The 27,784-nt window shown below is 43.0% G+C and overlaps 1 protein-coding gene and 1 pseudogene across 8 annotated transcripts in view; both read left to right on the plus strand.

The window, feature by feature from the left end:
• FARS2 (phenylalanyl-tRNA synthetase 2, mitochondrial) overlaps nucleotides 1-27,784 on the plus strand; it is a 201,033-nt gene that overhangs the window by 159,906 nt on the left and 13,343 nt on the right. For 3 of the 8 annotated variants that reach the window (XM_088675140.1, XM_088675139.1, XM_088675141.1), the window contains one exon: nucleotides 20,087-20,267. The exons of the other annotated variants lie outside the window; for them this stretch is intronic. In XM_088675140.1, the coding sequence (XP_088531266.1) occupies nucleotides 20,087-20,249 (163 nt within the window). In that variant the 3' untranslated portion in view covers nucleotides 20,250-20,267. Of the gene's footprint in view, nucleotides 1-20,086; nucleotides 20,268-27,784 lie in introns of those variants that run through there. 8 annotated transcript variants of the gene reach the window in all.
• Nucleotides 12,096-12,237, plus strand: LOC148684767 (U2 spliceosomal RNA; annotated as a pseudogene).

Raw genomic sequence — 27,784 nt, forward strand, 5'->3', positions numbered from 1 at the left:
TGTCTTATCCATTCCTGGCAAACTGCACGGGGATTTGGTTCCCCTGCCGCCTGACAGTAGGTCTTTCTCCCAGGTGTGTGGGTATATGATGGCCGCTTGAATGGTCTCACTTCTCACAAATTCCTATTGCGAATGTATTCTTCAAATACTCAACAGCCCGTTTGTTCTATATATGTGTTCAGTAAACATGTGAAAGCACAGAGAGATAGGTAAGGGGGTAAAACTTCCTACCAGATATTTTTTTTAGGAGAAGCTGTCAACACCAGCTGCTTTATAATCACAATGTAAAAGAAACCAAAGAAGAACATATGCCCACCAGGATTTATTTTTTTAGACCATCACCTTGCCTAACCTTAAATGCAACACTAGTTTGCGATAGCTTTCAGTGTATCCTGTGAAGTGTGTTTTAATAATAGTGTGTCGGGTTTTAATAGGGCTTTGTTTCTGCTGTCGAAGTACTGTTATGCCAGGTGCACACTTTTGTGAAATAAATACAGATAATTTTCTTTAGTAGTTTCTCAGGAGACTTGCTTGGGGGGGGGGGGGCGTGGAGAGAGAGAGAGAGTGCTATTCTGATCACGCCCACAGCAGTTCTAATTTATCCCTGCTCTAGAAAACATGTCGTTTTACTTCTCTGAGCACAGGGAGCATAGATGAAGATATATAGCACATCGAAATGTATTGCCTTGGTGTGCTTGCACGATATTTTACCTATGTACACGTGCACACACATACATATTGGGTAATACTATTTGCATTCAGCCGCTGGAAATAAATTCCCCTCCTTGCTGGATCCGGCCAAATAAACCACCCTGCCCACTGTTCTGTTTTCACATACTACTGGGAAGTTGGTGACTTGGTTGGGGAGAAGTTTGATGGTGATTGTCATCTTCTCTCACTATCTACCCTATTGATTCTGATAGGCACTAATATTATATGCTACTATGAGGAGTAGAGGCAGCGTGTCTCTTAATACCAGTTGCAGGGAACAAAAGTAGGAGAGGGTCTCTGCGTTTTGCATGTGGGCTTCCTGTAGATTGGTAACTTTGGGAAACCAGATGTTGAACTGCACATCTGCCCTTCTTCTGTGTTCTTAGGAAAATGCTTTATTCATTAATTTATTGATGCGTTTTTAAACAAACACATCCTCTGCTTTCCTTACTTAAAAACAACAACACCAAAATCTCCGCAGCTCTCAAAATGCACACATTTGAAACATTGAAATGCATAGCTGCCAAGTCTCCCGCTGAAAAATGCGGGATCAGCAGCGGCGCGGCACCGGAAGTCCGGACATGCATAGAAGCGACTTCCAGTGCCGCGCTACCCATGTATGGGCACCGGAAATCGGGCGGCGCCAGGACCCATAATGGAGCCTCCCTGGCATGTGGGGAATCCGGGGGATTTACGGGATTTTTCCCAATCCGGGCTGCCAGCAGGAAACGGTTTAAAATACAGGGGTTTCCCGCGAAAAACGGGAGACTTGGCAGCTATGGAAATGACATAATTTGGCCCATTTGGCCCATACCTCCCACTAGCAGCAGCCAAGGACTGGGAGCAGTTCTGGGGAAATGAATGATCTGGTATGACATTGTGATGGAAAGGAAGAATGTGAGACACTTGCCATTTTCACTGGTAGGTTGTCCTTTGCCATATATAGTTTCACCGTATAGTTTCACTGAATGTTATATTGTTATTCCCTGTGGGAAACATAAAAATGCAAGTAATGACATCTAAAGCCTAGATCAGGGGTCCCCAGACTTACCGTGCGGCGGGCCGGAGGGTAGGGGAGTGCGCGCGCAGCGGGCCGGAGGGCGGGGGAGTGCGCGCCCATGCGCATGCGCACACGCACACGGGCGGGAAAAAAATCGCCGAAAATCGCTTGTGCGCATGCGTATGGGCCTCCCCCGACCCGGAAGTGCACCAGAAATGACCTCTTCCGGGTCGGGAGAGGCCCATACGCATGCGCACAAAGGATTTTCGGCGATTTTTTGCCGATTTTTTAGATCGTCGCTGCGCCGTGCGCCGTGAGAGCGGGCGGTGGCAGCGGGCGGCGGGGGTCGTCGCGGGCCGGATTGGAAGGCCGATTGGGCCGCATCCGGCCCGGGGGCTGTAGTTTGGGGACCCTGGCCTAGATTGAAACAACAGAGAATAAAATAAGAGAATAAGAGAATCAGAACTGTAGAGTTGGAAGGGACCCCGAGGGTCATCTGGTCCAGCCCCCAGTAATGTAGGAATCTCAGCTAAAGCATCCATGACAAATGGCCACCCAACCCCTTCTTAAAAACCTCAAATGAAGGCGAATCCATAACTTTCTGAAGGAGTGAACGGTGGAAAATGTTAGGACAGCAAGGGCCCCCTGAAATAAAACCATTTTGACCTGAAGCTTAGCAGGCACAATGTTGGTGTTTGTGGCATTTTACGCATTTGAAGTGGACTCCATTGGTACTTGTTCAGATTGTGTGGTTCCCCCCCCCCTCTCTACTAAGCTCTGCCATCGTTTTCCTCATTAATGTTGACTAGTAATACTATTCCCTTAGTGCTACCTTTTTGCTGCTAGGGCTGGAATTGACTGTTCCTAACACACACAATTGATAGTGTATTTTTTTTTCTGGCATGGGTTTTTTTCTTCCACAGAAGTCCAAGCATAAAAAAAGGGTGACGACTCTGAGGTAAACATTTACCTCAGAGGACAACATTTAGGAGTATTTATGCATCTTAGAACTTAAAAGAGAGCCAATGTAGTTCAGTGCATGGAGCCCTCAGTTCAATTTCCTGCTTGGCCATAAAGCTGGCTGAGATTGGCTTTGGGGAAATTACTCTGTCTCTCTGAGTAACCTTGAGGCCAGAACTACACATTTAGATTCCACCTCATATCTTAAAACCTCAGCTGCCACTTCTCTTCCGCAAGGTGGCATTGGGTAGGAGAGAAGTGATATGTGAAACACTCCCCACCCCCCTCCCCCAAAAAAGAATGTGCCAAGAATTTTGTGTTTTCACTGCATGGAACACTTCTCTCAAGCCATTCTAGAGGAGCTGTGGGTCATGAATTTTATTGTATCTTACAAATTACAATGACATTTGCCTTTTATTCTCTTGCACACTGCTTTGAGATTTTTGGATGCTAAGCAGCTGTTGTTGTTGTTGCTGTTGCAGTTGCTTTGTCCTTCCTCTGCTCCCTGCTTTTGCCTACAACCTGCCCCCCCCCCCCCCGCCTAAGCTTGGACTTCAACTGAGATATTTCATCACAAGGTGAAGGTCGATCATGTAGCTATCTTCTTATGAGATGAGATAAACTAAAAAATATTGTGTCCCTTAGACTGTTTCTAATCTCTTGGAATAAAGTGCGTGAGTGACCTGGTTCAGAAACTACACTCCCTCCAAGTGTTCCAATTTTCCAGGGGTAGTCCCAGATTTACAGAAGCCGTCCTGGTTTCTGATTTGATCCTGGAATGTCCTGCTTTTCCTTTTGTTTGTTTGTTTAGTCGTTTAGTCGTGTCCGACTCTTCGTGACCCCATGGACCAGAGCACGCCAGGCACTCCTGTCTTCCACTGCCTCCCACAGTTTGGTCAGACTCATGTTGGTGGCTTCGAGAACACTGTCCAACCATCTCATCCTCTGTCGTCCCCTTCTCCTTGTGCCCTCCATCTTTCCCAACATCAGGGTCTTTTCCACGGAGTCTTCTCTTCTCATGAGGTGGTCAAAGTATTGGAGCCTCAGCTTCACGATCTGTCCTTCCAGTGAGCACTCAGGGCTGATTTCCTTAAGAATGGATAGGTTTGATCTTCTTGCAGTCCATAGGACTCTCAAGAGTCTCCTCCAGCACCATAATTCAAAAGCATCATTGTTTTCATTTTCCTTAGGACGTCCCTATTTTCATCGGAGAAATGTTGGAGGATATGACATTACTGTGATCCATATGCAGTATGGATTGTGTGTGAATTTCTCAGCGTGGATGGAGTGATTTCTGCCATGGCAGCAACTTGAAAAAGTGTCATTCCATCACAAAACCTTCTTGGCTGCATGTGAGCTCCCTATGTAGAAGTGATGGTTCAGGACTCAAACGCAACCTCAAGCCTCTCCTCCAACAGCCACCATGCAAAGGCTGCCATCTTACGAGAATGGCCCCCATGTAAATCAGCAAAAGGGTCTGTGCTTCCCCTAAGAGCTTTTTGCATATTTTTCTGCTCTTCTCATCCTTGTATCAATTATCATGCCAAATCTGTTTATATTGCAGTAAAACCTTGTAAAAACACAGTCCAAGACATCAAACGCTTCACAGCCTGGTTCTTTTTCTTCTTCTTTCCCTACCTCCTGCTGGCTCACCATTTGAATTTATAATATATTCTTCTTTGGCATTATCAGAATGATTTTCACAGCAGCCTGGTATGGTGTGCCAGAAAACAATGGAGCTATGTGGGCAGCAAAACCAGAACATTGGCAAAGCTGTGTGTAATACGGTTGAATTGTCCTGGTCTGCATCTCTGGCTGATTCATCATAGGAACATACCTGAACCTCCTTTTATTCCCCCCCCCATCTTCATTCCCCCCCCATTTGTTCAAGAATGGAAGATATCAAAAGTTTTGGAAAAATAGGACAAAAATCTGCTTAAAAATGCTGCTGTACGTGGCTGCCAGAGATAGAGCCTTAGGACTCCAATGAGCCAGAAGGGTTTAACAGAATAGCATAAGGGGCAGCCTGGAGGGCATTCTGTGTCAGGGCAATGGATATGATTTGGTGCAGGTGCACACTGCTGTTTCTGCAATCACAGTTGGGCCATTGGTGAAATTGTAAAAACAGGGTTATGGTTGGATGCTGTGCCATTTGCCCTGGTCCTCCAGTTCTCTTCTTATTTTAAGCAAGTGGAGATAGGACTGTCATGAGGGAAAAGGCAAGATGCTTTGTGGCAGTGTGCTTTAATACCATTTCGGACATTTCCCAGGTTTGGCCCTGAGACTAAGAACTCCAGTGTTGAGCTCTCCACACTTGAAGCCTTGGCTGGGGCTAATTTCAGGTCTGCATGTGAAGGCAATAGCTCAAAATGATGTTCCCAACCCAACAAGAGGCAGATTTCACCACAGTGGCTGTAACAACGAGACCTGTGCTTTCTTGGAAATAAGCTCATCTGAAATAAGTTGGCCTTTTTTTTCTAAGCAAATGTGCCCAGCGAAAGGGCAAAAAGCAGCAACTTGACTGCTCACTGGGGCAGGATATTCTGTTCGGGTTTTTGCTATATTAGTAGCATGAGAAACCATCAGATTGCTTCTTCACACAATCAACTCTAGGATAAGCAATTAACACTGGGCAAAAAGCCAAGGTCTACTTCTGCCATAGTAACTGCGCTCTCATTGGTTCAGATCAGCAATGATACCTGTTATCAGAGAAAGCTAGCACAGTACGTTGTGTGGTGAGTGTGGTCAGTGTAGGAGGAGAGGTGCTGTATCGGTTATGAGAGAGAGAGAGAGGAAAGGATTTATTTTACTTTGTTTTTGAGTTCTAAAGTTATACATAGAAACTCTGGATTTTATTTTAATAAATCCTGTATATAGTTTACTCTGCGTCCAGACGTCTAGTCATTTAAGTTACCGCCAGAAGCTTCCGGAAAAACCTGCGCAAACTCTGCTGTGTTCAGGCTGAAGTTACACCTGACACTTAAAAACACTAAGATATTCTGCTGCTGATAAAATTGTACCGACTGCCAATTAGCAACTGGGCTAGGTTCAGTGTGCTGGTTTTGGTGTATAAAAGCCCTATGCAGCAGGGGACCAGGATATTGATGTTAAATTATCAAGAATAATCTTTTGGTGAATCTTCTCAATTAATGAGAATATGAGAGAATTTTCATTTAAAATAGGAGAATATCAAAATTCAAAAGTAAATCATGTTTTATAGTTAAAGTTAAACCATTCTAAGGTGATGGCACCAGTAGTTGTCATGTTAAGGTTTGGTATAAGGAAACTCAGTAGTTAAATCATATTTTATTCTTCCATTAGAACATGTAAGTGTTATAAGACATGTCAAAAAATAACAATTGGCATGTTAAGGTTTGATACAAGTAAATTCAGAAATAGGCTGTCTTGTGCTTCTAATAGCTTTAACACTTAATAACTGTCTTGGTGACTAAAACACAGCTTGATAAACAAAACTACAGTATATGCATATATATATATATATATATATATATATATATATATATATATATATATATATATATATGAAGCCATTAACATTAAATATATTATCATTATATGATAATATATTTCAGTATGTCAATCTCTGGTAAATGGCACCTTGTACCATTGAATGGCACTGCAAAAACCAGTTACTGGTACTAAATAAAAATATAGAAACGTCAACTGTTTAAATCAAGGCCCCCCCCCCTCACATGCTGTTACACATAATTGTATAGGCGTAGGTACTTTAAGTGTATAAAACATTAAAGCTACTTTCTGTAAAATAAATAAATAAATCACACTGTATGGCCAAGGGTATAGAATTGCTAAGAATAAGGTCACACCAAAATAGAAAAAAGGCTATTACACATAGTTGAAATGCATACAAATTCAAATGTTCATCATATTAAATGAACAGCATTTTTAAAACTCTTTTTTTAAAAAAGGTTTTCTGTAGCTCACATCTCAGAACTGCCAATGGTGAATGACACAATGCCCAGTAATGTAACTGGATTAAAATAATATTAATCATTATTCATTACTTACACTGGCAATATCACAGCTTGACTTATTATTTACTAGATTTTTTAAATGTGGGTTGTAAAACTGGTTCTTCCATTAGAATTTATAGTTTGTGGAGAATATTCTCCAGGAGAATTTTCTAGCAGAGAATTATTCTCACCTTACATCACTAGACCAGGATACCTGAAATCACTGTGCTTTTCAGGTGAGGGCTTCCTAAACATACCATCTCATCAGGACGTCCATTCTGCACAATAAAGGGATTGTGCCTTCAGTGTTGTGGCTCCTACCCTTTGGAATTCACCCCTGTTAAATATTAGAAAGGAGATGTCCCTGTTGTCTTCCAGCACCTACTGAAGACCTTCCTCTTCCAAAAAGCCTTTTAAGTATAAATCTTTCCTGGTCTGCATATGGGTTGGAACTGTTTTTAAGATATTGCATCACTTGTATATATACAGGTACCAGCCTGGTGGGATGTAAAAGTAAAGGTAAAGGGACCCCTGACCATTAGGTCCAGTCGTGACCGACTCTGGGGTTGCGGCGCTCATCTCGCGTTATTGGCCGAGGGAGCCGGCGTACAGCTTCCAGGTCATGTGGCCAGCATGACAAAGCCTCTTCTGGCAAACCAGTGCAGCACACGGAAACGCCGTTTACCTTCCCGCTGTAGCGGTACCTATTTATCTACTTGCACTTTGATGTGCTTTCGAACTGCTAGGTTCCCCGTCACGGGGATTCGAACCGCCGACCTTCTGATCAGCAAGCCCTAGGCTCAGTGGTTTAACCCACAGCATGCACATTTAATTATTTAGTAGTAGTAGTAATAGTAGTAGTAGTAATTAAGTAATTACCATAATTACAACTTCCACTCTGATGGTTCATTGGGTTTTTAACTTAGTTAGCAATTCCATTTTGGTACGGTACCATGCCTAAAACAGAGAAATATTATTTGTCATTGTTACATTTGTTGTTGTTTAGTCGTTTAGTCGTGTCCGACTCTTCATGACCCCCTAGACCATAGCACGCCAGGCACTCCTGTCTTGCACTGCCTCCCGCAGTTTGGTCAAACTCATGTTCATAGCTTCGAGAACACTGTCCAACCATCTCGTCCTCTGTCATCCCCTTCTCCTAGTGCCCTCAATCTTTCCCAACATAAGGGTCTTTCCCAAGGATTCTTCTCTTCTCATGAGGTGGCCAAAGTATTGGAGCCTCAGCTTCACGATCTGTCCTTCCAGTGAGCATTGTTACATGATTTCATAAATAAACCATTATGTAATTTATTATAGAAGTACGCTAGGCTGGTGCTCTTTTCTATACCAATGGCATTTTGCCTGTGTGTTGTGGCACTTCCGCTATCCCACCCACCCCCATATGGCAGAGGCTATGGGGCCACGTGGCCCTGGAAGCAAGAACTCTGGGATGGGGATTACATGGACTAAACACTTTTGCAGATTCCCTGCAGCAGAATCCCTTCCACTGTGAGCAAGAAGAGACCAGCAGCATGCCACCTAGTCAGCTGTTCTAAACACATATATGAAATTAAAAAGGGATCCAGGACCAAAGAGGATTGTCATATAAACAAGATGTCTAGGTCTTGCTTTCTCCTAGGGAGTATTCTAGCCACCATGGGAATGAAGGATCACAGGGAGATAAGAGGCCTGGAAGGATCAATGCTCCCGTAGGTTTTAGAAACTTAAAAAATGTGCTATACATCTCGTTCCCATGAGACCCTTCTCTGTAGGATGAGAAAGGAGGGGCCGCAGAGCAGCAGGGGAAGCCAGCTTTTATCTCTGCTTTCTCTGGTTGTTTTCGTCAACAGGGAAGCAAACCCTAGTTGAGAGGATATACGGTATCATGGGTAGGCAAACTAATGCCCAATTGCTTTCTAAACCCGGCCCATGGACGGCCCGGGAATCCGCATGTTTTTACATGAGTAGAATGCGTCCTTTTATTTAAAATGCGTCTCTGGGTTATTTGTGGGGCATAGGAATTTGTTCATCCCCCCTCCAAAAAAAATAGTCCGGCCCCCCCACAAGGTCTGAGGGACAGTGGAGTGGCCCCCTGCTGAAAAAAGTTTGCTGACCCCTGGGATATATGATAGCCATCTTCAAATATCTTAAGGGCTGTTACATGGAAGATGGAGCAAGCTTGTTCCGGAAGCCAAGACTCCAAATGAATGGATTCACGTTAAAAGAAAGAAGATTCTGACTAAATATCAGAAAGGGCTTTCTGACAGTAAAAGGTGTTTGATAGTGGAACAATTTCCTTCTCCTTCCTTGGAGGTTTTTAAGCAGAGGTTGGTTGGCCATCTGTCATGGATGCTTTCATTGAGGTTCCTTCATTTCAGGGGGCTGGACTAGATTACGCTTGGGGCGCTTTCCAACTCAACAATTCTATGATTCTCTTTCTTTCTCAATAATGTTCCAGTATCTTTCACAGAAGCTTGAAATTTCTGGAATGTCTTATCAAGCCTGAGAGGCACTGCCATAAAGCAATAATAGCTTGTGTACAATGAAGATTTGATGGGAATGGGGTTTTGGCCAGGTGTGAATTGCCTGCATCTGTAGGATTTTAGGACCAGACAAGTATTTGGGATGCTCTCCAGAAAAACATTTTGGTGGTGTGGGTTCTTTTGTTTTTGATTGATTGGGTCAGGCTGGAAATTCTTGCCTCTGGAGAAACACGCCCATCAAGCAGTAATGAAGGAGGTGTGTTGGAGAGGGGACCAATTAGGATTGAGAATGAAATGTGGTTTAGCAGTAAGGAATTAAGAATGCCCTGCAGTTCGCATTGAAGCCATAGCAATTTCTTGGCTGAAAAAAAGGAGCGCATATAAAGGGAACTGCATGACTACAAATGAGGTCATAATCTGCCCTATCATAACCTTTATTGCTCACAATTATTCTTTAGAAGGGAACACAAATGACTTTCTATGCCCAGGGTTAATATTTAGGATTCACAGGGTGCAGTGGATTATTACTATTATTGTTGTTTTATTTTGACCTGCAAATGAAGAGCATTTCATTTTAAACATCTGGTTCTGGTAACAACACACCCACTGTGCCAGGTTCTTTTTAAGACGCTTTTCAGAGCAAATCAGCTCTCCTGCATTAGCCTGTCTGACTCAATAAATTACTACTGACCTGTCTCTCACGGGCATTGTGAAATGCTTTGCTAATTAGTTAATGTTTGTGCAGTGCTCAACGCTGTAAAACACAGAGAAGTACTAAGCACAGTTTTATTACGCCCATCCCTTCTGACTATCCTAAAGATAGCCGTTGTTTCATTTCTGCAACGAGCTGCAGAGCAGATATCAAGCCAGTTGGCGGCTGAGGGTTGTGCATTTCACATCAGAAGAATGTCAAGCACTCCCACCCAGCCATCATTGTTCTCTTTTAATTTTATGTCAGGACTTGTAAAGACACCTGACAGCATCCACCACTGTGTATAAAAGGTTAGCCCGGGAGAGGCTACTTAGGGTAATGCATCCTTCAACTAATCTTTCCTTACAGTGGGATTTCAATGTCATTGGGGTGCAACACTTCAGGTTGTGTCATGTAAGGTACTAAAATAAGTGTGACCTAAACTGTTTCTCCTCAGAGGTGCATGCCACGTGACATAGCTCTAAGCGTCAATTGCAGCAGTAGCTTTTCCATGGGTACGCCCCAGGGCCAGATCCGTCCCAATCACCTTCTAAATCCTGCCCGCGGACGGTCCAGGAATCAACGTGTTTTTACATGAGTAGAATGTGTCCTTTTATTTAAAATGCATCTCAGGGTTATTTGTGGGGCATAGGAATTCGTTCATCCCCCCCAGCCCACCCCAAAATATAGTCCGGCTCCCCCACAAGGCCTGAGGGACAGTGGACCGGCCCCCTGCTGAAAAAGTTTGCTGACCCTTTTACCAGTCGGTTTGCATAGCCCAAAAAATAATCTCATGCAGTCTCATGTAACAGAACTTGTATGTCTGTGGCAAACCGCAGCTCAGAGCATATATATTTTTAATTTGGAAACAGGTGTTTGCATCCAACGTTAGTTGTGCTCAGAGTAGACCCGTTGAAATTAATGGACATGGCCAACATAGGCACATTAACTTTAGTGGGTTTGCTTCAAAGGAAATCTGATATCACAGTGCATCAGATTGCAAGCAAAGATATGGCTTGCAAGGCACCAACAATCAGCTGATTGTCAGAGTTTCTGAATGTACCGTATGTAGCTCTTCGCAAGATGCAATAAATCAGGTGAACACCTTGCACTGGGCTTCACAAGACCCCATGATCATTGGCCCTGTTCAGCAGTGCTTTTCAGAGTGTTGCGGACTGGGCCGCAAGGCTGTGCATAGCACTTTGCAGGCACCAACAATAAGGTGATTGGCGGTGCCTGAAAAGTCCATTTTGGCTCAGCTAACTTTCTCCCTGCCACACACCTGACATCCGTTGCAGGGCAGGTGGGTGTGGCTTGGCTTGGCTTGGCTGAAATGCCCTTGTGGGCCAGATGGGGCTGCTTATTGGGCTTTGTTAGGCCAGTGGCCTGGAGGTTCCCCAACCCTGTTTTATTGTATTGTTATTTGTTAATAAAATCAACAATTTAATAAAAACTTTCAAAATGTGTCAGTTTACCAGAAGCTTGTTAGTTACACTAGTGCCTCTTCATTCATTGACAAGGACAGCTAGGAGCTAGGAGCATTTTGAGCAGCTGGTTAGAATACTTTGCCCAGACATTATGTCTCTTTAAAGCAAAGGCTTATCTTTAAAGAAAGAAATGCGAACTTGCAGGCAACGGACCTAGAATGTTTCTGAGCCTGGCTCCCACAAGCAAACTGAATGACTACGTTTTGATCACCGTGCATAATTGTGTTTCTCCCCAGTAGGGATGCCACCCACCTGACAAACAGATATTCCCAGCAAATAAACCAACCAAACAAACAAACAAACATATAAGGGCATTGTAGCTCATTCACGAGTGTATTTGATGATTTGCCATGCACCACATCTGTCTGAGAGGAGCACAGTATCCTGTTCGTTGTACTTTTTGAGCAGCGCTTTTATCATATTCCATAGCGATAAAGATAATAATAATAAAAAAATGACACTTTTATAGCGTCTTTCAACCTGAGGGATCACAAAGAGCTTTGCACACTATAAAAATGGATATACAAACAATACAAGAGGATGGTTTTACCTGCCCCTTGGGCATAGCTGCTGCAGAGGTGGAACCCAGCAAAATGGACTACTGTAACACAGTAGTCAAGAAATAAGGAAATAAACAGAAGCCAGATAAAAACTGCAGGGGAAGCGAAGCGTGCAGAGGGGCTCCAAAACTCAGAGGGGTTTCGCCAGCATTTTTAAATCTTTAATGTTTACTTTCTTCTTTCCTAATAACAGCTATCTTTACTGGGTCACAGTATCGCTTCTTGGCCTTTTGGCTAAGATCAAGTGTAGTATCCTTAGTGGGTCAAGCAGTGACCTGCCTAGTCTATGAACAGCAAGATGCTCTAACTAGGAGAAGCTTACAGATAAAATATGACAAAGCCATTTCTGACCTTCAGTGATCTGGCATAGGCCTACTGTCTTATGGTCACACATGTTCTTTCCTTCCTTCCTTCCTTCCTTCCTTCCTTCCTTCCTTCCTTCCTTCCTTCCTTCCTTCCTTCTTTCTTTCTTTCTTTCTTTCTTTCTTTCTTTCTTTCTTTCTTTCTTTCTTTCTTTCTTTCTTTCTACCTACTCATCTTTTCTTTTTAAACACCAGTTAAGCAGTGAATTCCACAAGCTGAATATGTATGGCTTGTGTGAAGAAGGGCTTCCTTTTATTTTAAGTTGTTTCATCTGTCCTTAGAGTTTTGAGAAAGAATAAATTTCTATTAGCTTTTTTCATGGCTTTCATAATTTTATAAATCTCTGTTATGTCTCTCTCTTTCTTTTTTTTTAGTTTTCATCATTTTAAAAACTAACACGTCTGAATCCCTCAACCTTTTCTTCATATGAAAGATGCTTAAATCATCCATCATAATTCTAGTTGCCCTCTCCTTTACATTCTCCAAACTTTGTGCCCTGTTTTTATTTAGGAATGTGTTAATCAAGTCACAAGTCAAGAAAAAAATAATAGGAAGATCAAACTGGAATAATAATATAATATAAAGCATTAACTAGTAAATCTGCAAATACAGCTACCTCATTCTTCAACGTAGAACCCACATTATTTATAAACAAATTCTCCATTTGTTGCTACCTTCTAATTTCTGGCCCCAATCCAGCTAAAGTTAGCTGGAAGTAAGTCCCACCAAAAACAAAAGGACTTGACTTTAGCTATGACTAACTTATCACAAGTTGACCATGCCTCATTAGCTCCTTCCCAAACCAGTATCACTTCTCCTCCTGGTTTGAGAAACCCACAGTGATAGCAGTGTAGCTGTGTAATTCAGAAGGAGATTTATAGATAATGATGGCTATTTCATTTGAGCCCGAGGCTGGAGGATTGGAGATTTTAGTCAAAGCTGAAGACCAGGTGACATCCACTGACAGCATTCTTGCTGGGCATGAAGCGGTATTACAAATTATGGATGATCCCAACCAAAATACCTAACACATAGAGATTTGCAGATCAGACCTGACTATTTATAACAATCCATTGAATGTACAGCGGTACCTTGGTTTACAACCATAATCCGTTCCGTAGGTCCACTTGTAAACCAAAACAAGGGGCGCTTTCGCCAATGGAGCCTCCCCCAAAAAATTTGTTTGTAATAATAATAATAATAAAGGGTTGTAATCCAAAAAAAGGTTGCAAACCGGGACACGCACTTCCAGGTTTGACGTGTTTGTAATCCAAAGCATATGCAAACCAAGACGTATGCAAACCAAGGTAACACTGTATGTTAAATTACTGTAGTGAAATAATGGAGTGACCAATACTTTTGTAAAGGTTCTGCAATCTAGATGACTGACATGGGATGTGGGGAACCTGGCATGTCTTCGTACAACAGCACTGGCAATTTCCTGCTGCGATTAAGACGTTGTCTGCACTGAAGGTTCTGCGAAGATTTTGCATTTTTACCTGAATGATTCAGCTAAGCAGTCAGTTGGATGGCCACATAAATGCTCTCCTATGACCTTACCTTCCACAAGTTCTCAGGAGTTGGCACCTTAGACCTTTCCAAGCAAGCCACAGTCATGTGGGATTCCACCATGAGGAAGTGACTCACAGTTGTGGTGGTGTATATAAGAAGTGTCTGCTTCTCTACTTTGTTATCTGGACTACATTTTCACACATACTTACTCATTTTCATTGATATTTACCATTATATTCTGCCTTTCAAGAGGCAATTTCCCCAAGGTGGCTCCCATGTAGCATTCAATGACATTGAAAAACAAACAAATACATAATAAGAAAGCAATCCTAAGTCTTTCCACCTGGTGCAGCTTTGAGGAACAGTAGGGCCACTATTTGCATGGGCAAGCCCTCCATAACCAGCAGCCAGGGCAGGAAGTGAGGGCCCAGCCTGTTGATGCAATGGAAACTATGGGTTAAGTTACACAGTGCTTTTAGAATCATGGAATCATAGAAATGTAGAGTTGGAAGGGGCCACAAGAACCATCTAGTCCAGCACCCTGCAATGCAGGAATCTTTTGCCCAACATGGGGCTCGAACCCACGACCCTGAGATTAAGAGTCTCATGCTCTACCGCCTGAGCTATACAAAGGAACACATCCTCCACAGCTGGATGTTCTGAGATAAGGGTGCCAGGTGCACCGGGTTACCATAGCAACACCAGCAAGGTCAGGTGTATGACTTGCTGAGTGATTCATTCTCCCATTAGTTCGGGAAATAGGTTTATGTGTAGAGATGGGTTTAATAACCTCCAGGGCATTGCTTTCATTATGTTCTTGTCCTGGCCTGTGTGCTGTCAGGGTCTGACTGAATCCGTGAGAGTCAGGGGAAGAGGCTGTGGATTTTACACAGCTGGCATGGTGATCATGTTAGTGGATCTCTCTGTGCATATGTATATTTACTTCAAATACCAGAAGAGCTGAAAATAGGGTGTAGTACAGGCATCCCCAAACTTCGGCCCTCCAGATATTTTGGCCTACAACTCCCATGATCCCTAGCTAACAGGACCAGTGGTCAGGGAAGATGGGGATTGTAGTCCAAAACATCTGGAAGGCTGATGTTTGGGGATGCCTGGTGTAGTAGATAGTAGTGTTTAGCTTTGTTTCGTGAGTGGAGTCAATAAACACTTCATTACTTTGAACTGTGTGGGAGAGGAGTCCCCCCCCCTTAACCGAGGACTCTGGAAGAAGCTGGAAGCAGGAAATCTCTGAAGACTCTGCTCTTCTGATGCTTCTGGTTGAGGAATGGTGAACTAAGAGGGAGAGAGAATTCTGATACCTTTGGGCTTCCATCACATGAAGTGATGCCAAATGATACTTTTAAAATTGATTTGGAGAAGAAGAATATGTTCTCAGAAGCGTAGCTGATATGAGACAAGAAGTTTTAATCCCGAACAGACTGGTGTGGGACATTACCTTCCTCTTAGTGGGACTACTGCCTGTTAGGATCTCACGCATCTCCAGCAGCACACTGTGTTCCTTCGAGGGAAGAGATATCCAGGCGAGAGAGGAAAGCTCCTAGCTGTGCAACAGGGAAATGCCAACCAGCAAAGCAAATGTATCTCTAGCGAGGTAGCTTCTAGCACACGTTCTGCGGTGGAGATCGATAGGGCAATTGCACATTGCTCCTTCAAATAACAGCTGGAGTTTTGAAGGAGGGCACAGCTTCAGAGACAGGAAGGGAAATAATTCAAGGAAACTGGCACTACAAGCCTGCCAGAGGCCTTAGCGGCAACAGAAGAGGAGAATGATGAAAGTATTCTGCTTCGTAAGAATCCAGTCATTATACACTGGTATGGTATAAGAAGGCAGGGGTGGGTTTAGTAGGGAACCTTTTTCACCCCAAGGTCTGCATTGCCTTGGGTTGTGGGAAAGATCCCTTTCATCCACAGATGGCCACCACATCTCTAAGCTATTGATACTTGTGGTGTACACTTCTTTTCTCTCACTTTCATCCCTAGTCAAACAGAGGTTGGTTGGTTATTTATTTATGGATGGATGGATGGATGGATGGATAGATAGATGAATGTGAGCCAGCCCCAAGATTTGCCTTGTGTCTGTTTCATTGGGAAGCAACTGATCTGATTTGTCCCCCCCTCACTGACTTCCTGATTTGACTTACTATTCAGGATCGAGTCAAACCCATTAAATCTGATGGTCTGCCGCCTCCTCCTCCTCCTCTTCTTTCAGAATAAACACCCTGCTTTCAGAATAACAACAGACATGTGGAAAACGTTCCCTCGCCCCCAAAATCACTATGATTGGAGTGCCCTGGGAAACTAATCCATTGTGATTAAAATCTAGACATGTCCATCAAAATGAATGAGCCCTGCCTCTCCCCCGCCTCCCCTACCCACTTGAACTCAGGGAATTTTCCTATCCTGCTTGGATTTGCTTTTTTAAAAAAAATGTGGTCACCTTATTTGAAATGGCAAAATGCAGCAGATCTCGGGTACCTGAGTCCACAGAATGACTCTGGCCTTTACAGAATACCTGGTCTGACTCGAGATACCTTGTTAACAACACAGTATGACTTGGCCATGTGCAAACCTTTCCTGAATCGCCCCTACGGTAGGTGCCTCATAATTTGGGCTGCACACAGAGTGGATGCACGCCTCTAGTTTATACCTTGTGTTTCTATCCAGTGTTGCCGACGGCAGCTAACAACAAATAAGATAAAATACAATCACATTTTTGAAGCCCTGTAAAAATCCTGCAACGAAAATACAGTGGTACCTACCTCGGGGTACAAACGCTTCAGATTACAAACAGTTTGGGTTACAAACTCCGCTAACCCAGAAGTACTACCTCGAGTTGAGAACTTTGCCCCAGGATGAGAACGGCAACTGCACGCCGGTGGTGCAGCGGCAGTGGGAGGCCCCATTAGCGAAAGCGCGCCTCAGGTTAAGAACGGTTTCGGGTTAAGAATGGACCTCCAGAACGAATTAAGTTCATAACCTGAGTTACCACTGTAATGGATAAGAAAATGTGACAGACAGTACAAACGTAATCAGCAATGGCTCTAAAATACCAATTTCAGTTCTTTACCGGACAGGGTGTGGAGATTGCCATTATTATTATAATTGATTGATTGATTACATTTGTTAGCTGCTTTATACGAAACAAAAAGCCTCAAAGGGACTTATCAAGATGAAATACCACAGAGCTGGATATTGAGTGCTTCCCCAGGAACTTTACCCAGGATGGGAAATATGCGACTGGACAATATTATTATTTTTATTATTGTTATTTATTATTATTATTATTATTATTATTATCATTATTATTATCATTATTAATTATTATTATCCAGGGAGGATTTCTTACTACTGCTGTCTTTAGGCGTGCAGGGACTACTCCCTCTCATAAAAAGGCGTTACTCACTTCCCTGCCCAACAGTACCCCCCTTGCTAGTTGTAGTCCCCCATAACTTGGAGCAAGGATCCAAAGCACATGTTGTTGTTGTTTAGTCATTTAGTCATGTCTGACTCTTCGTGACCCCATGGACCAGAGCACGCCAGGCACTCCTGTCTTCCACTGCCTCCCGCAGTTTGGTCAAACTCATGTTCGTAGCTTCGAGAACACTGTCCAACCATCTCGTCCTCTGTCGTCCCCTTCTCCTTGTGCCCTCAATCTTTCCCAACATCATGGTCTTTTCCAGGGAGTCTTCTCTTCTCATGTAGTCACCTACAGTTATCTAAGCACCTTGTCCACATCCTCATGCCGCACTAGTAGAAATTCCTCCCACAAAACAAGACTAGATGGTGCTCTAGATACCTCCTGAGGTTTGCTTGCTGTAGTAATAGAGTCACAATCCCAGCAGATGCAAGGGATTTTATCCTCAAAATGATTTGCAAGTAAGTCACAGTGGACCACCGCTAGATCTTCCCTCTCCTTTAGGCCAGAATGTGAAAGGCCTCAGGCTATCCAGAAAAGCACAGAATGGCCTAGTGAAGATGCACTAAATACGTCTGCTCCTCTTTCCATGCCACCAAGAAGACTTAGTAGTGAGCACCACTAGAGTCCAGAGGCATTCGTTTGGCGTTTTCCTCCACTTGGGTTCAAGCCATTTCCCATCTCATTTCATTGTACCCAGCTCTGGTGTGTACCAAGAAGCCGGGCAGGCTTTGTCAAGCAGGAGATGGCAACTGTGTCAACAGTCTGAGCCAGGCATCCCCAAACTGTGGCCCTCCAGATGTTTTGGCCTACAACTCCCATGATCCCTAGCTAACAGGACCAGTGGTGGGGGAAGATGGAATTGTAGTTCTAAACATCTGGAGAGCCGAAGTTTGGGGATGCCTGGTCTGAGCCATCCAGGTACAGATCAACCAGGGCTTCGGTAGAGGCACCAGCCATATCAGCTTGTAGTTTTAGCAAATACTTTTAGCAAGTATATCATCTTAAAGCAGAGACAGGATATTTACTTGCCGTGTTTTGCTCTGATGTAGTGTTGTTTCTTATTTTTTGAAATTTCAGAACTGCTAGCTGATTAAATCACGCTTTAATTAGTATTATTCAGTTGTCTTTTATTGATTTTTGTTTGCACTGTGCACGCCTGCAGAACGTTACTGATGTTGCATTGCCATGTTGCTTTTTACGAGTTTGTGCTTTTGTGCATGTTAAAATTCTAAAGAGGAAAATTAGTCCTTAATGTGCCTCCTGTGTACGCCAGATTTGTTTGCAAACTCTATGCCAGTTTTTCATTTACAGTCACTGAGTTAGTTATTAAATTATGCGTAAGGGGGGGGAGAGAAAGAGGAAAATCAGAAAATACATTAACATTATCTCTGGGTAAACCTGAAAAATAATATATAGCCAGCATTACTGTGCAGCACAGCATGGATTTATTTCCTCACCGTCCCTATAGTTTGCCTGTGCATAATCCATATTCAGTAGGAATCCTATGCATATAGACTTGTCCCTGCCGTTGCTGAATACCTGCACCAATCTTTGATTACAAAACATTTGAAGATTCATTCTGTACTACGAGGGTAACTAAAACGAAAGATGAAGGTGCAGTATTTGAATTAAGAGTAAATTCACAGATCAGCAGGTGTAGAGAGAAGGAATTCAAATTCTAAAAAAAAATGACAGTGTGAGATGAGGAGACTCAAGGACAGATGCTAAAAACTTTTTTTTTTATATGAACAGGAAGAAACAGAAGCAAGCAGAACAAATACACTTTTAACAGGGCCCCAGGGAATGGTAAACATGGCAAGACATAAATAACACTATGATTCCCACCCCCATAGCATTTGTGTCATAGAGATGTCAACATTTCATCTTTTAATGGACAGCCTAGTAGTAGGAATGCAGATATCAATAATCTGTTTTAGCCCCCCAATTTGTATACTACCCTTCAATAAATAATTACCAAGGCAGCTCGCAGGAAAATGCAAGGGTGACGAGAACAGCACAATTGTAAAAACAAAACAAAAAAACACACTAGAACAATACCAATAAATAAAACAGCAGGATGAAACAGTCAGTTCAGGTGGTGAAAGCCTGGGAAAATAAAAAAGGTATTTGCCTGGTAGTGAAAAGACATTAGCGTAGGTGACAGGCGAGTTTCCCCAAAGAGTGGCTTCCATGAATGGGGTGCCATAGGCAAAAACATGCATCCTTCCGGCTATTACCAGCCTCACCTGAGCTAGGAGAAGCAGATACCAGAGAAGCTTCTGGGATCATAACTTTAGTGCATGGGCATATGGGAATAGTTGTTGTTGTTTAGTCGTTTAGTCGTGTCCGACTCTTCGTGACCCCATGGACCATAGCACGCCAGGCACTCCTGTCTTGCACTGCCTCCCGCAGTTTGGTCAAACTCATGTTCGTAGCTTCGAGAACACTGTCCAACCATCTCATCCTCTGTCGTCCCATTCTCCTAGTGCCCTCAATCTTTCCCAACATCAGGGTCTTTTCCAGGGAGTCTTCTCTTCTCATGAGGTGGCCAAAGTATTGGAGCCTCAGCTTCAGGATCTGTCCTTCCAGTGAGCACTCAGGGCCGATTTCCTTCAGAATGGATAGGTTTGATCCTCTTGCAGTCCATGGGACTCTCAAGAGTCTCCTCCAGCACCATAATTCAAAAGCATCAATTCTTCGGCGATCAGCCTTCTTTATGGTCCAGCTCTGACTTCCATACATCACTACTGGGAAAACCATAGCTTTAACTATACGGACCTTTGTAGGCAAGGTGATGTCTCTGCTTTTTAAGATGCTGTCTAGGTTTGTCATTGCTTTTCTCCCAAGAAGCAGGCGTCTTTTAATTTCGTGACTGCTGTCACCATCTGCAGTGATCAAGGAGCCCAAGAAAGTAAAATCTCTCACTGCCTCCATGGGAATAGAAGTTCCTTCAATTACTTTGAAGCAAGATACTGGGATTTACTTATTTATGCTGAAGCAGAGATGGCCTGTGGCCCACCCTATCCTGTTGGACCGCAACTCCCATCCACCTGAATGTTGGCCATGCCAGGACTAAGGTGAAACTAGAATGGATGTCCAAAACTCGAAAAGGGAATATGAGCAAATAAATACATACACCTGTGGGTTGTGTTTAGGAGTTTGGGATGTGCTATATGGGAATGCAGGTTGAATAGACGCAAATTAGAAACTGCCTTGCTTTACGTTTAAATCTTTTGCCCATCTGTTAATTAGCTGTCTGTGTTTTTTTATAAAAAAATTCCTTCAGTAGCACCTTAAAGACCAACTAAGTTTTTATTTTGGTATGAGCTTTCGTGTGCATGCACACTTCTTCAGATACCTGTGTTTTTTTATGTCTGCTTAGGTTCTGAAGCATTGGAGCATTTCTTAATAATGTCAATACACTAATGCCTTGGTTTCTGCTGATCAGTAGTGATGCAGAGGTACTTTGCAGATGCACAGAGACTGTTAGGCAAAAGAGACATCTCATTTTAGCAGCCAGGGGTCTACTCCAGGCTTGTTAAGTCCCCAAACCCAGGGAAGCTGGCCCCTGGTCCAGGAGATGGATAGAAGAAAGATTGCCATCCAAGGTATAGCTCAGTTGATAGAGCATTAAACTCTTAATCTCAAGGTCATGGGTTTGAGCCCCACATTGGGCCAAATATTCCTGCATTGCAGGGGGTTGGACCAGACCCTCGTGGTCCCTTCCAACTCTGTGATTCCGTGATTCTAAGTTGGGCAAGGCTGAGTGCCAGAGAAAGGCAAATCAGGATCCAGGGGGCCAGAGGCAGTGGGGGGAGTTGAAACTGGGCAGAACATCAAGCTTGAGAAAAAGAAGGTCAGTGGCGGGATTAGAATTGGCTTTTGCCCACTATATGACTTGAGATGGTTAATATTGGGGGAGATGCTCTTTTTGGTATTTGGATCCCAAACTACTACTACTACTGCTACTACTAATAAGTAGTAATCTTTATTACAGTCACTGACCAGCACAATAATTGCATGACATCATTAATATAATAATAATAATTATAATAATAATTATAATTATAATAATAATAAATAAATAAATAAATAATAAATTACTTATGCTCATCAGACTGGGTCACTCCAGCCACTCTGGGTGGTTTCAAACATAATAAAAACACAGTAAAACAGCAAATATTAAAAACTTCCTGATACAGGGCTGCTTTCAGATCCCTTTGGAAAGTTTTGTAGCTGATTATCTGTTTGACACCTGATGGGAGGGCGTTCCACAGGGAGGGCACCACTACCCAGAAGGCTTCACTTCTCTTGCGTCCAGCAACTCAGTGGTAGCCAGTGCAGCACTTTCAGGACTGGTGACGTGTGGGACCATCAAGCTGCCCCACTCATTAACCTACCAGCCACATTTAAAGCCACGGTATGTGTCATTTGGACAGGCACAGTTCAAATTACGCCACGGTTTTGGAAGTATCTTTCCCCTCTTTTTTAATGTAGCAGGATAAATCAAGGATTGTTTTTGAATTACTCTCTTTCTGCAGTACTAGAAAACAAAATGGGTTATCTGTCAAGCAGACAAACAGCAGGCATTAACCATCCCTCGAAAACATTTTCATGTAACTTCCAATATGCATTTCAAGAACTGCCATTTTCTTCTGAAAGAAGGGGAATCCCATTTTTAGTTCCACATATACCAGACATAAAAAGCACCATTTCCTATGTTTGCATTTCAATAACTTTAGGAGGGGGAAACAACTGTGTGATTTGTCGTGAGAACATTTTTGACTGATGACTAACACAGAGACTTTAGAATCATAGATGCTATTTGTCTGGAAAGCTTGTTCCTCGTCTCTTGTTCATTCCTTCTGCAGATGCCTGTAGCACCATTTTTCTGAAACGTAGCTTAGAAGGGCCTTTAATGGAATAAGGTGTATACTGTATTCAGAATGGGACGGGGGGGGGGATCAATCTTCCGACTTGTCCTACCCTCCAAAAAGAAAAAGCCAACCTTAGTTGATCTTCTGTAATTTATGACAGAGTAGAAAATTTCCTGTGGGGTAAACAAAGGCAAATGACTATTGTGTTAATGCAGAATAATAATACGAAATCCGGTAGGTCCCTGACATCCACATCATAGCTTTTCAAGGCACTTATGTATAGTGATTGATTATGTAGCATTATTTCCTTCTTAATCATGTTTGATTCAAATAATTCTCCAGTGTGGCTACATGCAGGAATTGCATGTATACACATTTCTAGTAATGTCTCTGGTGTGCTGTGTGGTTTGCTGCTTGTGAAAGTTGCTTGGTCTAGAAGGCATACCTAGGTACTTATTAAAGTGGTGTTGCTAGGGTCTTAAAATGCTCGAGGAACAAGCCAATGACACAAGCTTGCCTCTGGGCAGATCATGGCCATGAGTGACTGAGCTTGGCAGCATGCCCTGCAAGCAAAGGGGTTTTAAAAAATGGATTTAAAAAGTGGGAGAAGAAAAATGGTCAAGACATATAGGACCCATAACAAAAGTCACAGAGCTCAGCCCCCTTCAGCCCCCACCCAACACTATCCCTGCCTCATTTCCATGATGCATTTTGACGATACAACTCCTCAACTGGCCACACCTGGAATACCGTGTCCAGTTCTAGGCACCACAATTTAGGAAATACATTGACAAGCTGGAATATGTGCAGAGGAGGGCAACTAAGGTGATCAAGGATCTGGAAACCAAGCCTCATGACTTGAATAAACTCATGCCGCATGTGCAATTGAAAACAACATTCTACATTACAAGTACACAACTGCAACCAACACCACCTACATAGGATGATAGAGTTGGAAAGGATCATTTTAGCAGCTTAATGTGCACAGAGATTGGGTGGCAACATAATTATTAGTTACCCAAAAACTATTTTTTAAAAAACAACAGCACACATTGTACTTTGTAAATGCTGAATGAGAACTTTGGAAGAGATCAGCTAGTTTGCAATGTAAAGGTTGCGATATGCTACTAGGTATATGTGTGTTTCCTTTTGAAGTTACAGTAGAATTTGACCTTTTAAGTTTTTCCCATTTGCAAGGAGCCTGGGCACATTAGTGCAAACTGTTATCTTTTTGGGAAAAGGCTTAAATTAGCAATTTCTTTTTGTCCACAGCGACGAGGAAATGAAGGTTTAATTATCCAGTAAGAACTTGCAAGCACTATTTGAATTCAAGGTGTTCACTGAAGATATTGGAGAATTTTTAAAAAAAAGCATAATCAAAGGAATTTTTTTAAAATCCATTAGTTAGGTGATACTCTGACAGAATATAGTTATTTGATATGTGGAGTGTTTTGAACTCTTGTTAACTTGGTATGAGAGAGTGCTAACAACTTGGTCTATACACGGCTCCTCGACATGTGAGGCAGACCTCCCTAAAGAGATGTGTTGTGGATGCTTTTTGGGGAAGCTAATTGCTCCTCCTTGCTACATTATAGGCCAGATTCTGTTAATTCCTTGGCTGGACATGGTATGAGTCTGTGCAATTTAGACTCATGGTTAGATGGATTTATATAGGGGAGATCTATTGCTGGCTAATAATGATGATGGTTTCCTGGAACCTCTGGATTCTGTCATGACTCCAGACTCTATCAGCAATCAAAACACAGAGTCTGATGTTGACCAGGGAGCTTCTAAATCAGATGCTGGTGGGCAGGAATACCCTAAACCAGATCCTATAGAACCGGGACCCTCATGGGCACCTTCCTCTGGTCCTGAGGAACTAATCTACCTTGCCTGTCCAATGGCGCAGGAAGCACACAGGCCAAAGGCCAGGGATTATCAAAGAAATACCTGTCTTCAGCCCTTTAAGAGCTGCAGTTCACACAAGGGGGCTGGTGCCTATGAGGAATAGGCTGGAGGAAGAGGCTCAAAAGGCCTCAGTCCACCTCTAGCCTCTTTTTGGAGTGAGTGGCTCACTTGGAACTCTCCGTGGTGCTGCAACACCTAACTTCCCTTTGCTGCTCTTTACACCAGGTAATCTCAGCAGATATGTGTTTCTCAGCCTCTGTGTGGTGAAATAAATCTATGTATACTGAGGATATTTAGGTGAGAGGGATGAAACAAGCCTCCCCTCTTCCATACCCACCTCTTGTCCCCATGCAAATGCTTCCTGGGGTCACATGATGTAGAATAGGAGAGGGAAGACACCATGTAGAGACTTTTCATGCTGTTAATGAATGCATGGATCCACATCTGCAGTGGTGCAGCTTCATGCCAAATTATTGGAGCCAGTTCTATCACAGGTGCAATCAATATGCAGGGGCAGGAGGAGATCCAATACCATTATTTGTCCACAAATAAGCCACACCTTTAGAATTGAAGGGGTAGGGGAGAAAAAAAGGCAATACCCAGGCTACTTCCAGGGGGAGAGCCATGCTGCTTTGCTGGTAGCCTCCCCCCCTTCCCTCTTCTTTCTGGTGGCTCAGGAGTGGCAGGCAGGCTGGGCGCTGTTGCCCCACGCTCCTGGGCTGCTTCCTAGGGGGAGGGGGAGCCGTAAAGTCATGAATATAAGCTGCACTTTAACTTTTCATGGTTGGAATTTTGAGGGGGGGAGTGCAGATTATATTCGGGCCAATACGGTATTTAAAGTAGCTGATTCAATAATCAGAATAACTAAGGTTGATAGTTATGGAATAGGACAGAAGGTCTCAGTATTTGGCCTCATGAGAAGGCACAGAAGTGCCATTTGCTACTGTAGGAGCAATGTGTGAATACACACATGCTTGCATGCACGATACATGCATAAATAAATAAATAAATAAATAAATAAATAAATAAATAAATGTGTAAGCCAGTAGAGGGAAGATCTTTAGGTATCTGTAAAATTAGAAAATGTATCCATTTGTTCAGCAGTTGCTTTTCCTATTTTTGTTGGTGGTTTCCACCCCTCATGGTGCAGCTCCTGTTGCCAGAAGATAGTGCTGTGCTTAGCTACACAGCCTCCTCATCTGGCAAAGCAATGGCAGGTAAATCTCCAGAGCAACCCATCAGAACAGATGCCAGCAACCTTCAGGGGACCACCTTCTCCCAAAAATAATGTCGGGGACTTTCCTGCCTCCCTGCACTCTCACAAGCAAATGTTTCTGGAGAAACACCTGACAAGCAAATCCCTCTTCTCCATTCCACGAAATGAAAATATGCTGCTTCACTGATCCTGGATTAGCAAATTCCATGAGATCAGCCTTGTATTGCCTGCTGCTAAAATAAAAACAAGAATGTTTTTCCCCCTTCTGCACCTCAGTAATCTTTCCACTCAGCCTGGCATTCTTGACAAGCCCTACAATGAATTTCTCGAAATAAACCAGAGTTGCCTATAGCAGCTCCAGCTGTGTATTTTTGAAGTCATACTTTAAATGACTGGTGCACAGCCTGTTCTATAAAACAGTTAAGCCAGGCTCCTTGGAATTAAGCCTGCCTAGTCCTGTTGAAGTCAGAATATCCTTAAATATTTAATTTGGGGGCATTTAATAAGTAAACCCATGGTAGTTCCTATAACCTCAAATAAAGGCGTGTACTTATTTATCTGAAGATCATTTAACTCTGTACAACAATTTGTTCCCTTCCCGTGCCACCTCACTCCCCCCGCCCTGGCTCAAAATGAGCATCATGTCCAGTGACGGCACTTAAAATTCTGCTTTCTAGAGTGGAATTACTTCTTTAGAACTGGACTCCAGTTAAGAGAGGCCAAAACTACGTGCACCTCTCTAGGGAAGTCCCTCTTGCAATCACTTACAGAGAAGCAGAGATCATTCGTTTAACACTTCTTACTGGGAGGAATGAACACACTGCTTTCATCTATTGAAGCTAGGATATAGAATCATCAAATTGTAGAGTTGGAAGGGACCACAAGGGTCATCTAGTCCAACCCCTGCAATGCAGGAATCTTTTGCCTAACATGGAGCTCCTCGAACCCATGGCCCAGAATTTTCGGAGTCTCATGCTGTATCAACTGGCTTGCTACAGTTGTGGAATCCTGGTTCCAGCAAGTTGTCCTGATTTTAAAAGAAACAGAAAAGAGGCAGACAGGCTACACAATAAGCAGTGCTTCCCCCCCCCCCCATAAAAAATAAGTTCCTGGACTCATCATGAAGTTGTTACAGCAAGTTGCTAGGCGACGGGGCAGCCTTAAACAGATGCCTATTAGACAACAGCTGCACTCACCACCTGCAAAGGTGCTAAACCTGCAAGGGTCGCCCTTGGTTTTGATACTGGTCAAATAAATGCACGCATGCTTCCCTTGTTCTCTTAGATTTAGGCAAATGGCTAGGGCAGCTCAGAAGGGCCCTCACATAAACACACATATGTGCAACGGTAGAGGCCTGTCTGGAAAGCTTAAAGCCCGCTGCTGCTACATGGGAGATGGATTGAAGAAAAGGAAATACGAATTGGCCCTGCCCTGTAGCTTGAACAATTGTAGCTAGGAGCTAGGTGGTGTCATAGATCTAAAAAAGGTGTAGACTCACACATGCTGGCCAGCTTCCATTTTGACTTGAAATGTTCATTTTGGGCTTCTCAGAAGTGCGTAAAGGCAAGGAGTGGGCAGGGGGAGCACTGGCCCGCAATGGCGCCCACCTGAGAGGTGCCGGAACTGTGCTCCGGCTGAACATAAGCATATATTAGGCACTTTGTGCTAGATTGACAAGTTCTTGGCCAACACAGTGGCCAAGTGTCCTGGCTCCAAACAATGTCCAAATATGTAGAGGAAATGTGTGGGAGCAGAAGGGAGGAATAACACGTTATCTTTTTCCATGGATCGACAGGAAACTGTAGGTATAACTGTAGCATATTGTCACTAAGCACCTCTTTCGCTGGGTGAAAGATTATAATAGAGTTGCCAGACCAACACAACCTTGGGATGTAAGCTAGGCCATTGCCTTGAAATGAATTATGCCGGTGGTGGTGGATTTCTAATTTAAGTTCTCTTTATATTAAGCTTGGAACTCATTTGCAGGCACAGTTTGAATGGGAAAGTGTCCTAAGAGGTGAAAGATCAGTGATTTATATCGAGTGTCTGATGTTCTGCTTCTCCAGCCGTTTTGTGGCTCAGTGGAAGTGTCAGAACAGATGTGTCTTTTCAAAGAACCTTATTTGCAGTACATCTACTCCATCCTCTCCTCATCAGCGCTAAACTTTTAAGTCTCATAAGTCAAAATCTCAAGAATTATTTAATTAAACTGTAAATATAATGGGCATTCCATTGTTGCACGCTTTTTAATTTAAATTCTATTTATTTTGTTCTCAGAAATCTGTATATATCTGGTACAGTGTCCTTTGTTTGGAACTGCAGGACAGAAAAAGGTCGCTGTTTCTCAGAACATAGATTTTTTTTTGTATTTATATTATAATGATTCAACAAACTATTGAGTTTAGGGCAAATTTTTAAAACAGGCCATGCTTCAAGTGATTATGCATTCAAGAGTTACATGTTTTCTAAAAGGCAGTCATGTACTCTGTCTAGAAAAGATGGATGAAGATTGTAGTAGGTTATTTTTGAAAGTTTATCTTTTTTTCCCCTCCTGCTCTCTTCCACCTCCAGTCTTTTACTGGCCATTG

This window comes from Zootoca vivipara, chromosome 8 (genome assembly GCF_965207765.1).
Source record: "Zootoca vivipara chromosome 8, rZooViv2.hap1.1, whole genome shotgun sequence".
Lineage (NCBI taxonomy): Eukaryota > Metazoa > Chordata > Lepidosauria > Squamata > Lacertidae > Zootoca > Zootoca vivipara.